General features: G+C 51.3%; 1 protein-coding gene across 1 annotated transcript; it reads right to left on the bottom strand.

The window, feature by feature from the left end:
- Window positions 1–9484: 9484 nt before the first annotated feature.
- SOX14 (SRY-box transcription factor 14) lies at window positions 9485–11527 on the bottom strand. Its single transcript, XM_058729074.1, has one exon. The coding sequence runs from the start codon at window positions 11032–11034 to the stop codon at window positions 10312–10314; it is 723 nt and encodes a 240-aa protein (XP_058585057.1). The 5' UTR covers window positions 11035–11527; the 3' UTR covers window positions 9485–10311.
- Window positions 11528–11902: the final 375 nt, after the last annotated feature.

Raw genomic sequence — 11902 nt, 5'->3', positions numbered from 1 at the left:
AACTAAAGCCCAATTCTTAGGACTCTCATGATTAATTGGCAGAGGATGTCACTCCCTTCATCATCTTATTCCCACTCTGTTGCGTTGACAGTGGTGTGGAAGCTTAGCATAAGGTCTCTGGGTTCCTCTGGGTAGTGGTGACTAGCTGCCCACTCAGGACAGTAAGGAATTGGGACCATAAGAGATTAACAAATGCATGCACAAATCAAGGCTTTTTCAACTTGTTTCCCTTTATTAACTAAAGCAATGCTGTTGTGACAGCTAGTTGGACCTCTAATGACCAGAAGACAGAAATTAGTACATATTCTTTTTGGTCTCCATTCAAAGATTTTTTTTTTCTTTTTCAGTTTATCCTACTTTTGAGCCATCACCAACTAAGAAAAGTGAAATCATAATGGTACTTTTCTTTTTGGCAACAGTTTGTCACAAATCAAATTTACCTGTTTTCCTCCAGGTTGTCTCACAAAGGGATGAGGGCTCCTTTTCTCAGTGGGTTTGAGGATTTGGATGCCCATCATATTACACAATGGCAGATAGTGGAGATAATCTAATTTCTCATTCCATTAAAAAACAAAAAAGAAAGAATAAAATGTCCCTCTACAATGTCTTCTGAGAGTGGACAGGGGACAGCAAAAGGCTGTCCCCAAAGAGGCAGGCAGTCTTGGAATGCCAAGAGAACTCCCGAAGTGACCACCTGCAGAAGGATGGAGCTATAGCAGAGAGAGACCTAGTCACAAAGCTTGGCTTCAGATTTGCTGTTGAAATTTCTCTTCCTAAAATAAAAAATCAAAACCCACATCCATTATCACTCACTTCACCTGTTTATTACAAACTATGTTTTCCAGAAATGTTGGAACAACTCCAGTCATCTGCAAAGGAGCTAAGGTTGTTAATTGGATAGCAGACTGATCTTCCATCTGATTCGAGTCCTCTCTCCTGATAAGTTGGCCATGAACACTGCTATATTTGTGTGACACACTTTGAGTTTCATCGAGCCTGTGCTAACAAGGCAGGTCTGAATCCCAGGTGTCAGCTGGGGCTGCCACAGCAGAAGATAGATTGTCATTTATTTTTATACTTTATGTTCATATTAGCTCAGAGGATAACCTATTTATACAAATATATAAATGACACATTGTAAACCATGAATATATTTGGACAAGAGAAAAGTTCAGCTTACCTCTACTATAGACGACACACCTTCAGGCCTTCAGCTTTTTTTTTTTTTTTCCTTGTCAATTGTGTTCTCAAAGATAACTCAAAGCAAAGGGATCCTTCTTATTAGGTACAAGTATCACAAACATTCCAGAGATCCCAAGAGGTAAAAGACAATGGTAAGGAGAAAATTTTAAGTTTCTCAAAGGTGTTCTCTCATCCAGCTGATTTATATTACAAGCAGTCCCTCCAAATGAGTCTAGAATTTGAGGTAAGAAATATACGCGAGACACTTCAACTTCTGACCAAACTGCTACTCCTTTGGCCCCTTATTCAGTTTGTCTGATTGAAGATTAGATGGGTGAGAACATGCATTTTAGCACAGGGGAAGGAAGCGAGACCAGGAAGAACCGAACATGAAGAATGATGCTGATGATTTATGGAGACCTACAAGGGAAACTTCTGATCTGATGGTAGTGTCCACATTTTAAAAAGGAAAACTAAATAAGAAGGGGATGAGGAAGGGGAAGAGAAGTAATAAGAAAGAAAAAAACCCAAAGAATTAAGTGTTTAGTCTCAGTCTGGAGAAGCTTTATCCTGTGGGAATGCACTGTGAAGACCATCATCAGATGTTGATGGTTGGTCTTGTCCTTTCTTAGGTTTGTAGGCCTCCTGTCACCCATTTGGGAGACAATGAAATGGGGTGATGCTATATCACCCCTTTATTTGGGTGAATACGGAGAGAGTATCTATCATGCTAGTCATTATCTTTTATTTCAAGTGAATAAAACCTATTCTTAAATAATCTCTTCCTCCTCTTGGAAGCTCCCAAGTGACAGCATCTCTCATTTCTTTCTTGATATGTGCACATTTTACTACTCAATTATTTAGACCTGGCAACTCTTAACACAAAAGATTTGATGCAGCTCATACCTTGGCCAAGTAGAAAATCCTCAGGGAAATGTGAACTTGTTCGTACCCTTAACAGCTGTTTTAGTGAAACAATGCATTATTGACCCAACATCTGACTCTACGTAAGGATTCCTCCTTTGGTACCTTTAGGTTACAGAAAGGTTTTCAACTGGTAAATGTCTTTCTATTGCATGCATCCTTTATGGAAAAATAATTGCATATCCTCTGCATATAATTTTTCAGTCATGCTGCATGTGCTCAAACTGCAGCAAAAAATAAAAGGTGAATATGGTTAAAATTTTGCCCTAAGATCAGAATGTTAAATTAATCAGGGGTAATGAAAAACAACAACAAAAACCATCCCTCTTTACCTATCTTTACCTACTTCATCTCAATCTCACATTATTTTAAAGAAAGAAAACTTCATTGCATATTCTAGCAAAGTGTATGGGTAGGCGAAGGTTTAACAGAGCCAGAGAGGATGGGCAAGGAGTGAGAAAGTGAATTGATGGATGGATGGTTAAATGAATATAAATGAACTGACACCTTTACAGGAAAATAACATTTCTTTTCTTTTTTTATTCTATAGATCAGTGGGTTTTGTATCTGTAATTCTTTCATATCAGCAAAGAGGAAATAAACTCTCATGTAAATCATTTTCCCCCCATCTGGAGCATATTAAAACCATGCCTTTTTTTTTTCTTTTAAGCAGACTCCTTTCTCCCTATTTGCTTATCAGTTCATCCACCATTACATTTTAAATGAAATTGCAAGACCCTTGTCCCTCCCCCAAATTTCAGCCTGATGTAGGAAAGTGGGAAGCAGACTTTTCTTGCTTTAGAATAGTGACCTAGATTCAATTACAGATAGATCCAGAAGAGAGAAGTGACACCTCACAATTTTCTTAGAGGTCTTGAAAAAATTAGAAATCCCAAAACAATACTTAATGGAAAAGAATCTGTTTATTTTCCCATTCTTCCGACTTACTTTTGCTCCCCTTTAATTGCATTGCTTTGGTACATTTAATTGTTCCCCGGTGCAACATCGCGATACGTTTCCCACGGGATATTTAGAATCCTAAGAACGGGCATTTCAAGGAAATTTCTGAATTTGGTTTTTGAGAGTGGGGGTTTACGTATGGAGTGTGTGCAGTACTGCAAACCGAACCCAAACAGGATGAAAAATAACCACGAAAGAGGCACATTTTTCCTCGTGTCCTTAAAAAAGGCGAACAAATTACATTACAAAAGCACACCCATTATAATTGCGTTGCAGACAAAGCATTGAACGAAAAAAAAAAACAGGGGCATATATATTATTCTGTGTTCCCAATTACTGTGGAAAAATGTGGTCAAAAGAAATAGAAAGAGAGGAGGATCCTCTGATTCTGCTTATTGACTTTTATCACTAAATTAAGCATATAAATGACCTGAACGGGTGGCTTGGTATATTAAATTAAAAAAAAAGAAGAACAATGATTGTCTCTTCCTTTTCCCTCCCTCTCAGATCTCAGCCTGAAAGGAGTCTCCGAGAGATAAGAAAGATGGGATTCGGTCCATGCTGCTCTGGTTGGTCCCGCTGATCTCAGAGCAGGGAGGCAATTGCCTTCCACGCAGGATTTCTCTTCGGGGTTCACAATAAGCGGTCTCAAGCGGAGGCCCATTCCCCTCCACCTCCACCACCCCCCAAACAAAGAAGCCAAAAGTGGCTGTCCCAAGACCGACGCTTTTGGGAACCTTCGAGGTGCGTGAGGGTGAGGCGAGCTGATGTGGGCATGCGTGGTCTCCTCAACCCTCTCCACAGATTTGGAGACGCCAGGCGTAGCAAGAGGGCAGAAGTGGCCTCGCGTCTATGCGGGTATCCAAAATGAAAAAGAACTGCAGACGGCGCAGAAGTCCGGGGATGAGGCGCAGAAAAGAGAGCAGGGGCGCCGCGTGGGTTCTCAAACACCTTCAATGGATGGGTTTTCTCCGAGGTTATTTCAGATCCCGGAAAATAGGGTTCCGTTGGGCAGTGGCCACGGCATTGGGGCTGTGGGTGCGCGCCCGGCCCTGCAAAAAGGGTCCCCCGGGCCGCACGGGGTAGCGCGGCAGGCGCCCGGCCCCGAGGGAGTCGGCAAAGGATTGTTTCATTTCAAAGTGAAAATCTGCAGGCTTTGGGAAACGATATTCAAAAAAGTATATAATCTCCATATGCCGCTCAATGGAGGATCCTCATAATTTACAGCGGCAGATAAGGCTAGAGGGTGTAATAAAAAATCTGAAGCCCTCCCCTCCCCCTCGCCGCCTCCCCGGAATTGCACCTTGGGCAGCGGAGCAGAATCCGGAATGTGAACTTCTCCCGACATATGTTTCCCGCAGATAAGTAAACAATCTGGACGTGAAATGGAAATGGTAATTAATGCAGTAATGCTGTTACACCTCGAGTGTGCAAATCCCATTGACTCGCCGCGCCACGGGGGGTGCCGGGCGAACGGGGACCAGAGGCGTGCGCCTCGGCCGCCGGCTCCCTCCCTCCGCTCTCCCTCCTCCCGCGGTCCCCGGGCGGGGCGTTCGCGGAGCCCGCGGGGGCTTGGCCGGGCTACAGGAAGTCGGGAGCCGCGGAGCGCTCTCCGCCCTCCGCCCTCCGCCCTCCGCTGGCTGGGCCGGGTGCGCCGCTCCCGCCTCTCCCGTGGAACCCGGAGCGCGCCTCACGCCCACCTCCCCGCCTCCTCATCGCCGCTCTAGCGCCGTCAGAGCCTCGGTGCTCTGAGGTGCCACCGAGCCCCGAGGCACCCAGGACAGGCTGAGCTCTCGAAGGGGGAGCAGCAGGCGACGCCGCAGCCCGGAAACCGAAGGGGGCCCTGCGCTCTAGAGCGACGGGTCTTCCTCGCTGGCGGCCGTCGAGTCTGCTCTTCCGTCTCCTCCGTGCTCCCGGCAGAGTGCGGTCCAGTCGGCTGGCAGAGTTTTCCTTAAGTCCCTTCCAGCCCTGCCCCGAGGGCACGAATCTCGTTTGATTGCTTCTCTTCCTGTCCCAAGAGTGAAAAACTTTGGAAATGGCCACTGGCCGCCAGAGTAGCGCAACTCCTTCGTTTTGTAGCGAAGAGGAAAGGCGGACTCCTTTCTGTCTCTGTCCGGCCTGAGGACGCGTTCCCTTCCCCAACTCAGACCAAATTCTTGGGGCCGTTTGGGGATCGGAGAGGATGCCCGGAGCAGGAATTCGAACGAAGAGGAAGAGAGTCTAGGGAGACGGCCCAAGAACTTCTCGGCCCGAGGCCCTTCCGGTGTCTGAGGAGCCCAACTCCCACACCCCGTCCCAGGGACTGGCGGGGGGCAGCGGGTGACGACTAAACCCGGCGCAGGGTCGGGGGCTGGGCGTGGAGGGCGTGGATGTCCAGGCTCTCTCTTTTCCGCCTTCAGTACCCTTCCCAGCGCCAGGGCAGACGCCACCAAGTCGAAGGCCCCCGGCGCGCACAGAACAAGGGTTAGGCCGGGACGACCGCAAATCTCCGGTTCCGTGTCTACGTCCCAGAATTTCTAGCGTCCCCCACCCATCCCCAACTTTAGGATTTTCTTAATTACTCTCCAGCTGCCCAGCGCCAACGCCTCTGGTTCCAGGACAAGGCGCCAAGAGGGTAACCAGCCCAAATAGTGCCCCCAAAGCTGGGTCTGAGAGGGTCTCGAGGCCAGGGCAGGGCCAGAAGCTAGGAGGGAGTGCCCCTTGGCCATGGCAGAAAGGCCCTCGCATCCCCTGTACCCAAACCTAACGTGTCCCTTCTGCCTGTCTTCCTCTCACACTCATACACACGCGCAATCCACTCAGCAAATAGAGATGAGAGTTCTTCACACGAATCTTGTGAATTATGTGATATTCAAATTCAAATGACTTGAAATTCATTGTCCGCTTGAACAATGGTGACAAGACCTCAGCTGGGGAGGAGCCGAAGCAGAGTCCTTGAGGGCAGTCCTGGCGCCGGGCTAGCCAAGTTTTCTGGGCCCTGGCGGTCTCAGTTCTCCCCAGAGAGGCTGCCCACGCGGGAGACGCTTCTCTAGGTGGTACGATGTAATGAGAGTCCCCTAGGCCCTACCCTGACTGAAACATCACCTCGCTTAGGTGACTGGAGGTTAGACTCCGGGAGGTTATCTAGATCCTGTTTTAAAATGCAAATGTTAGGAGGGTTTCAGATGTCAGCCACTCACACCTCAGTGTGATTTACTTTAAGTAGCTGGTGTCTGCCACGTATAAAGTTAGCGGTTCTAAGGAAATTGGTATTTAAATGGGAAAACTCAGAAACTAGAAGGGGATTAAAGATTTCTGGAGATAGACTCAAAGCTGGGGAAGCGCCTGCAAGGCTATAGAGGCTCTGCGTGAGAGGCCAGGTGTGGAAGGGGGCCAACGATCCGGCGTCTCCCAGAAGATGCAGCCATTGTGCTCCTCAGCCAAGGGACCGCTAAGGTTTTAAAGAAAGAAAATCTAACGAACACCCAAACAACTCTGCCCCTGCCGGGTCAATGCCACCGGTTGCCATCTGGAGCAGGAGTTGGTCAGGACTCCTCTGGGGTCCTAGAAAACGCCTAGTAGAGGAGAGGTGGGGGTGAGCGCGGCATGTATTGGGGTCATTTTTTTTTGTCCCCCGGAAGCAATAGCACCCGCAGGCGAGAGGCCCAGTTCCCCCACCCCCACCCCGCCCCAGGCACCCTTGCTTCAGGGAAGCCAAGGCTGCCCGCAGAAGTCTGGGACTCCCAGGCTGCGGAACGCGCAAGGAGAGCGGAGGAGTCCAGGGAGTCGCCTCCTGCAGGGTCCCCGTCACCCTGTTCGCCGCGGGAGTTCGCGTTCTCCCGACGAGACCAAGAGTCTGTCGAGGGCGACTCTTGACTGCTCTTTGCTGCGCGTAGCGTAGCGCGCTCGCGCTCGGGAGAAGCGGTTCTCCTCGACTCCGGGCGGGCGGGGCGCTCCTCTCCCTACAGGTTTGCTTTAATGATTTTCTTGAAAGAAAGAGACAGTTGTGAGCAAACAGGTTTGACAGGGACTGCTTCCCCCCCTCCCCTTCCACAGCCCCCCCAGGGTATTTCTTTTTGTCTGCGCCTGACTTCAAAGTCAGTAATCGGCCCTTGTCAGCGGCGTGACAAGGAGGATTTCGGCTGTTTGTTAGGGCGAGTTGCGGCCGCGCACCTCGGTGGAGGCTTTGCTGCCCCGGGGGGACGCGGGAGGCTAGGCGGAGGCAGGCCCTGCGGGGCCGAGGCTGGGGCCAGGCCTCAGGAGGGCACAGAGCTGGACAGAGCCCGACTAGCAAGGAAGGAGAGGAGGTGGAACAGACAGAAACGGCTAGAGCTAGTCTATGGCTTTAGGTCCCGGGACCTGCGCTGGGCCCCGCGCTCTCTGCTGGTTCGAAACGAGTCTCAGTCACCAAGCCGCAGGCACACGGGCGCCTCCCCGCTACCGCGCACCCCAGTTTCCTGCAGCTGCTTTCGGAGTGTCCAGAGCCAGGCGCAGTCTGGAGCCCTGGTTTCAGTTTTCCAGCTTCCACCGCCGGCCCGCCGCTGCCCGAGGTTTCCCCTCTCTCGGATCCACCTGGTGACCCTTCTCAGCCAAACTCCGCCTGGGAGTCTCTTGGGCACCCTGGTGGGGCCGTGCGCGCCGGAATCCACCTCCGGCCAGGGCACTCTGTGCAACTAGGGCGCTGGTGCGCCGGGCTCTGCGGGGAGACACCCACACCCCTGTAAGCTTCATCTTAGGAGATGTTAAGGGACACTGAGCTATGGGGGAGATCAGAGCGGCTGACAGGACTGTCAGTTGGGGTTATATCAGACAGGGAAACCGCGGTGCCTCCGCCCTGGGCCTCCTGGGCTTCCTAGGGGGCGAAAGGAGGGGCCTTCCCTAAGCGCCTAGAGCCCCCAGACCCCACAGCCACCAGAGGCAAGTCACTTCCTAATTGTCTCGATTTGTAAGAGGGTTTTGTGATGCTAAGTAAGCGTGGCGCAGCCCGCCCGGCCTCCCCCTACTTGTCCCCAGCCCGCTTTTGTTTACCTTCGCCTGATCGCTCATTTATTTATCTATCTATTATTTATAGGCGTCCCCTCCTATTCAGCGCCCGTGTATGTTAATTGTGTTATACCATTTAATTCTAACATCGGTCTCAAAAGAGCTCTTAATGAGAAAAGCATATACAACACGGATCACTTTGCTATTCAGCTCAGCCAGATGGACAACTGCTAACTTTTTTTTTTTTTATAATGAAAATCCCCCTTTGACAAAGGGGCTCAGATGAATAGGCTCCAAATAACACCTCAAACACTTCTAATTGTTTTGAGGACAATATGCTAATCGGTGGTTTTCGGCTTTGGTGTCTGTTGACGTTTCCCTTGCACTTTCAACCACTGATTCCTTTGGAAAAGACAGAGGCAAGCGCAAAAACCCCTCAACAGCAGCAGAAAGCAGACAAATAGCTAGTCTGCCCCACACCTCCATCCCGCACCACATCAAAGCCAGTGGAAAAAGCACCCGACCTACAGAAAAGCATGCACGAGCATGGCTTTGGGGGGTGAGACTGAGGGGAGATAGGCATTGGGGAGCACCCTTCGATTTTGAGAACAAGTTCCGAAGAGTTGGGATGGAAGGCATCAGAAAGTCCCTTCTCCCCATGAAAAGCAGAGCAATCTTCCAGATAATATTCACCCAGTGGGGAAAGGAAAAGGCTCTCTTGCTTTTTTTGTTAAACACTAAGGGCTAAGAGTTATTTAATTTTTATGATTTTTTTTTCTATACTCCATGCCTGAGGCACTCCGTGCCTCCTTTTCTCTTTGCTCCCGCAGGGTCTTAGTAAAAAAGTCTCCGATAGTCCAGAGCGGGGACCTAAGATATGTTTTTCCAGGTTTCTTAAACTTGTCTTTTTAAACTTAGGAACCAGTATCGAGCCCCAAATCCCAAGAGCCAGCAGCAGTGTTCTCAAGCATCTTTTAAAAATACCAATTCCACCGGTCTTCCCCATGCATTGGACTTAAAAACACCCACCGAGGGACTCGGTGCCTGGTGCGCAACTGGTTCCCAGTAGACTGTGCTTTTCTCCATTCTTTTGGAGTTTGGTTTAAAAGAAAAGAAAATGCACCCAGATCTCAGGGGTCTGGGTCAGCCTTTGTCTTAGTTCATTCGCTCCTTGAAGTGGTCTGACCACTTTGTGAAGACGCCTGGAAGGAGTGACATCCGAGGGACGGATACCTTTGTCCAGCCTCTAAAGGCAAAAAGCGGGTCCAGAGGGCGCGATCAGGACAAATCCCAGACTTTGGGCCCCTTTGCACCTGGCCTGCAGGCCACCAGACTGGGCCCACTCAAGGCCAGCCGCCACTGCTAGAGTCTTTCTGTGCACTCTAAACCTCCCAGACCCGACTCCTCCGTCCCTGGGGCAGGGCCTCCTGACTTCGGATTTTATGCACATCAAAGGTTACTTTTTGCAATGACAGATTGTCTTTATTCAAAACGTCTTTGTTCAACAAATGAACAGAGTAAGGAGGTGAAATCCTTCTAGGTACATTTCCAAGACATCGTCAAAACATTTATGACCATTTAGGATGTTTTTATTCTTTTAATTTTTGTTCACTTTCTACTTCCTGACTTCAGAACCCGACATTCTGCCTAAAAGTAAACTTAGGTCTCTAGGAGCACTGCTTTATACAAAGAAAATAATCATGTGGGTCCCTTTGTTTTACCTTTAAAGAAGCAAACACTATCATAGCATGATTTTAAATAGAAATATTTCCCTTTCTGTAGTTTTAAATTTTTAAGCCTTTCCCCCCACACATAAAGAGCAAATGGCACCTAGTTGTGTCTGATGGCAAAACACAGAGACACAGCTAACTCTTCAGGGTGCAAAAGAAAAAATATATATGCATATTCTAGATATAGTACCAGGATCTGGGAGTTCTGGAGTCCAAAGCCCATCAGAGGAGAGAGAAGGAAACATAAATAAAGCAAAACTGCCTACTTTTTTTTTGTCCAAAGGGGGTACAGTCGGAGATTTGTTTTGGGACGGTTGGGGTAAGGGCAGCTGTGTAGCTGTCATATGTTCGCAAGTTTCTGGCACCTGTCTGCGCCTTGGGTCCGGGAGGACGCCCCTACCATCCCCCTGGAAGAGAGGCAGAGTCTGGGGGTAGGGTAGCGGGCAGCAGCACGGCTGACCCGGAGGCGTCTGAGGCCCGGGCTAGGCGCAGAGGACAGGGTGCAGATCCCGCTTCCAGGCCACCCTCCAGGTCTGGCGGGCTAGGCTGGGGGTTACATGGCCGTGGCATGGGCTGACGAATAAGGGTCTATGCCAGTCTTGGTCATGCCCGGGAAGAGGATGTAGGCGACGGGGGGCTGCAGGGTGGAGGCAGACCAGGCGGTACAGTTACAGGGCACCACGTAGCCCGGGTTGGTGGGGGACGGGTGCGTGTGCGTGTGTTGGCTGGGGCAGCTGAGGCTGCCGAAGGCGCCGTTCTGGTAGCCCAGGGTGGACGCGTAGGGCAGTGCGCCGGTGGCCAAGGTGTGGGGCACTTCACCCATCTTCTGGATGGCGCTTGAGCTAAACTGCGCGGGGTCCAGCAGGGAGTAGGGCGCCGAGGCTGGCGGCAAGAAGGCCCGGGCTTTCTCGGGCGCGCTCAGGAGGCCGTCGGAGGCCCCCACGGGCAGGCCCGCCGCCTTGAGCGGGTCCGTGTCGCCCAGGTAGGGCAAGGGGAAGACATACCTGTCCTTCTTAAGCAGGTTCTTGGGCTTGCGCCGCGGCCGGTACTTGTAGTCAGGGTGTTCCTTCATGTGTTGGGCGCGTAGCCTCTTGGCCTCGTCGATGTACGGCCGCTTCTCTGCCTCGGACAGAAGCTTCCATTCAGCGCCTAGGCGTTTGCTGATCTCTGAGTTGTGCATCTTGGGGTTTTCCTGGGCCATCTTGCGCCGCTGGCCTCGGGACCATACCATGAAGGCGTTCATGGGTCGCTTGATGTGGTCTGAAGGTTTGGACATGGTCCCGGAGGCTAGGCGGGTGGGGGTGGGGAGTGTAGGGGCTCTGCAGGCTAGACTGGGCGCGGTTGTCTGTCTGCCGGTTTGTCCGTCCTGAGCCGGTTATCTGCGCTCCCCTCGCCTCCGCACCGCTGAGGGGAAGCCAGAAAGAAGCGCTAACCCCGCAAAGTTCAGCTGATCATGCCAGTCCCGGCACCCAGGCAGGCCCCGGGGGGCGAGTGAGTTCAGGAAGGGCGGGGGAGGAGAGGGCAGCCGGCCGGGGGGCTGCCGGCACTGGAGGCTGGGGCCCAAGTACCGGAGTCTCTGGGATTAAGTGGCCAGGTAATTTGCTGGCGAGGGCAGGAAGCTCCTCCTTCTCCCCCTCTCCACCTTCGCCTTCTCTGGTTCTCTTCTGTCCTGTGTCTACCGCTGTGGTTCCCTCCCCCCCTCCCGTGGCTTTCCCGGAGCTACCTCGCCTAGCACAGCACCTGGCTGAGAATGCGGGGAGGCTGGTGAACGGGAGCCAAAAGCGGCGAAGTTCAAAGGCGAGGTGGGCCCGGACAGCACGCACTCTGACATAAGCGCGGGGCGGTGACTCCCCAACCTGGGCGCCAATCAGCTGCAGAGAAGGCAAGGGGGCGCACCTGCCAACGCGCCCGGGAGGAAAGAGGGAGCGCGACTAGTGGGGGCGGGGAGAGGTGTGAGGGAAAGATAGAGAGAGGGAGAGAACAGAGCGGCCGGCTCAGGACTGGGGACTCGGATTCCACATTGTTTCTGGCACTGTCAACAAATAAAACTCTTCGCGCTGGTTTCCTTTCCAGGTCGGTCGTGCAAAGCAGAATTAGGGCTTCAAATACAAAGACTTAGGGAGGGGGCTGCAAAGGGAGTGAGC

This window comes from Neofelis nebulosa, chromosome 5 (genome assembly GCF_028018385.1).
Source record: "Neofelis nebulosa isolate mNeoNeb1 chromosome 5, mNeoNeb1.pri, whole genome shotgun sequence".
Taxonomy (NCBI): Eukaryota; Metazoa; Chordata; class Mammalia; order Carnivora; family Felidae; genus Neofelis; species Neofelis nebulosa.
This window is presented reverse-complemented; position numbering and strand designations above follow the sequence as displayed.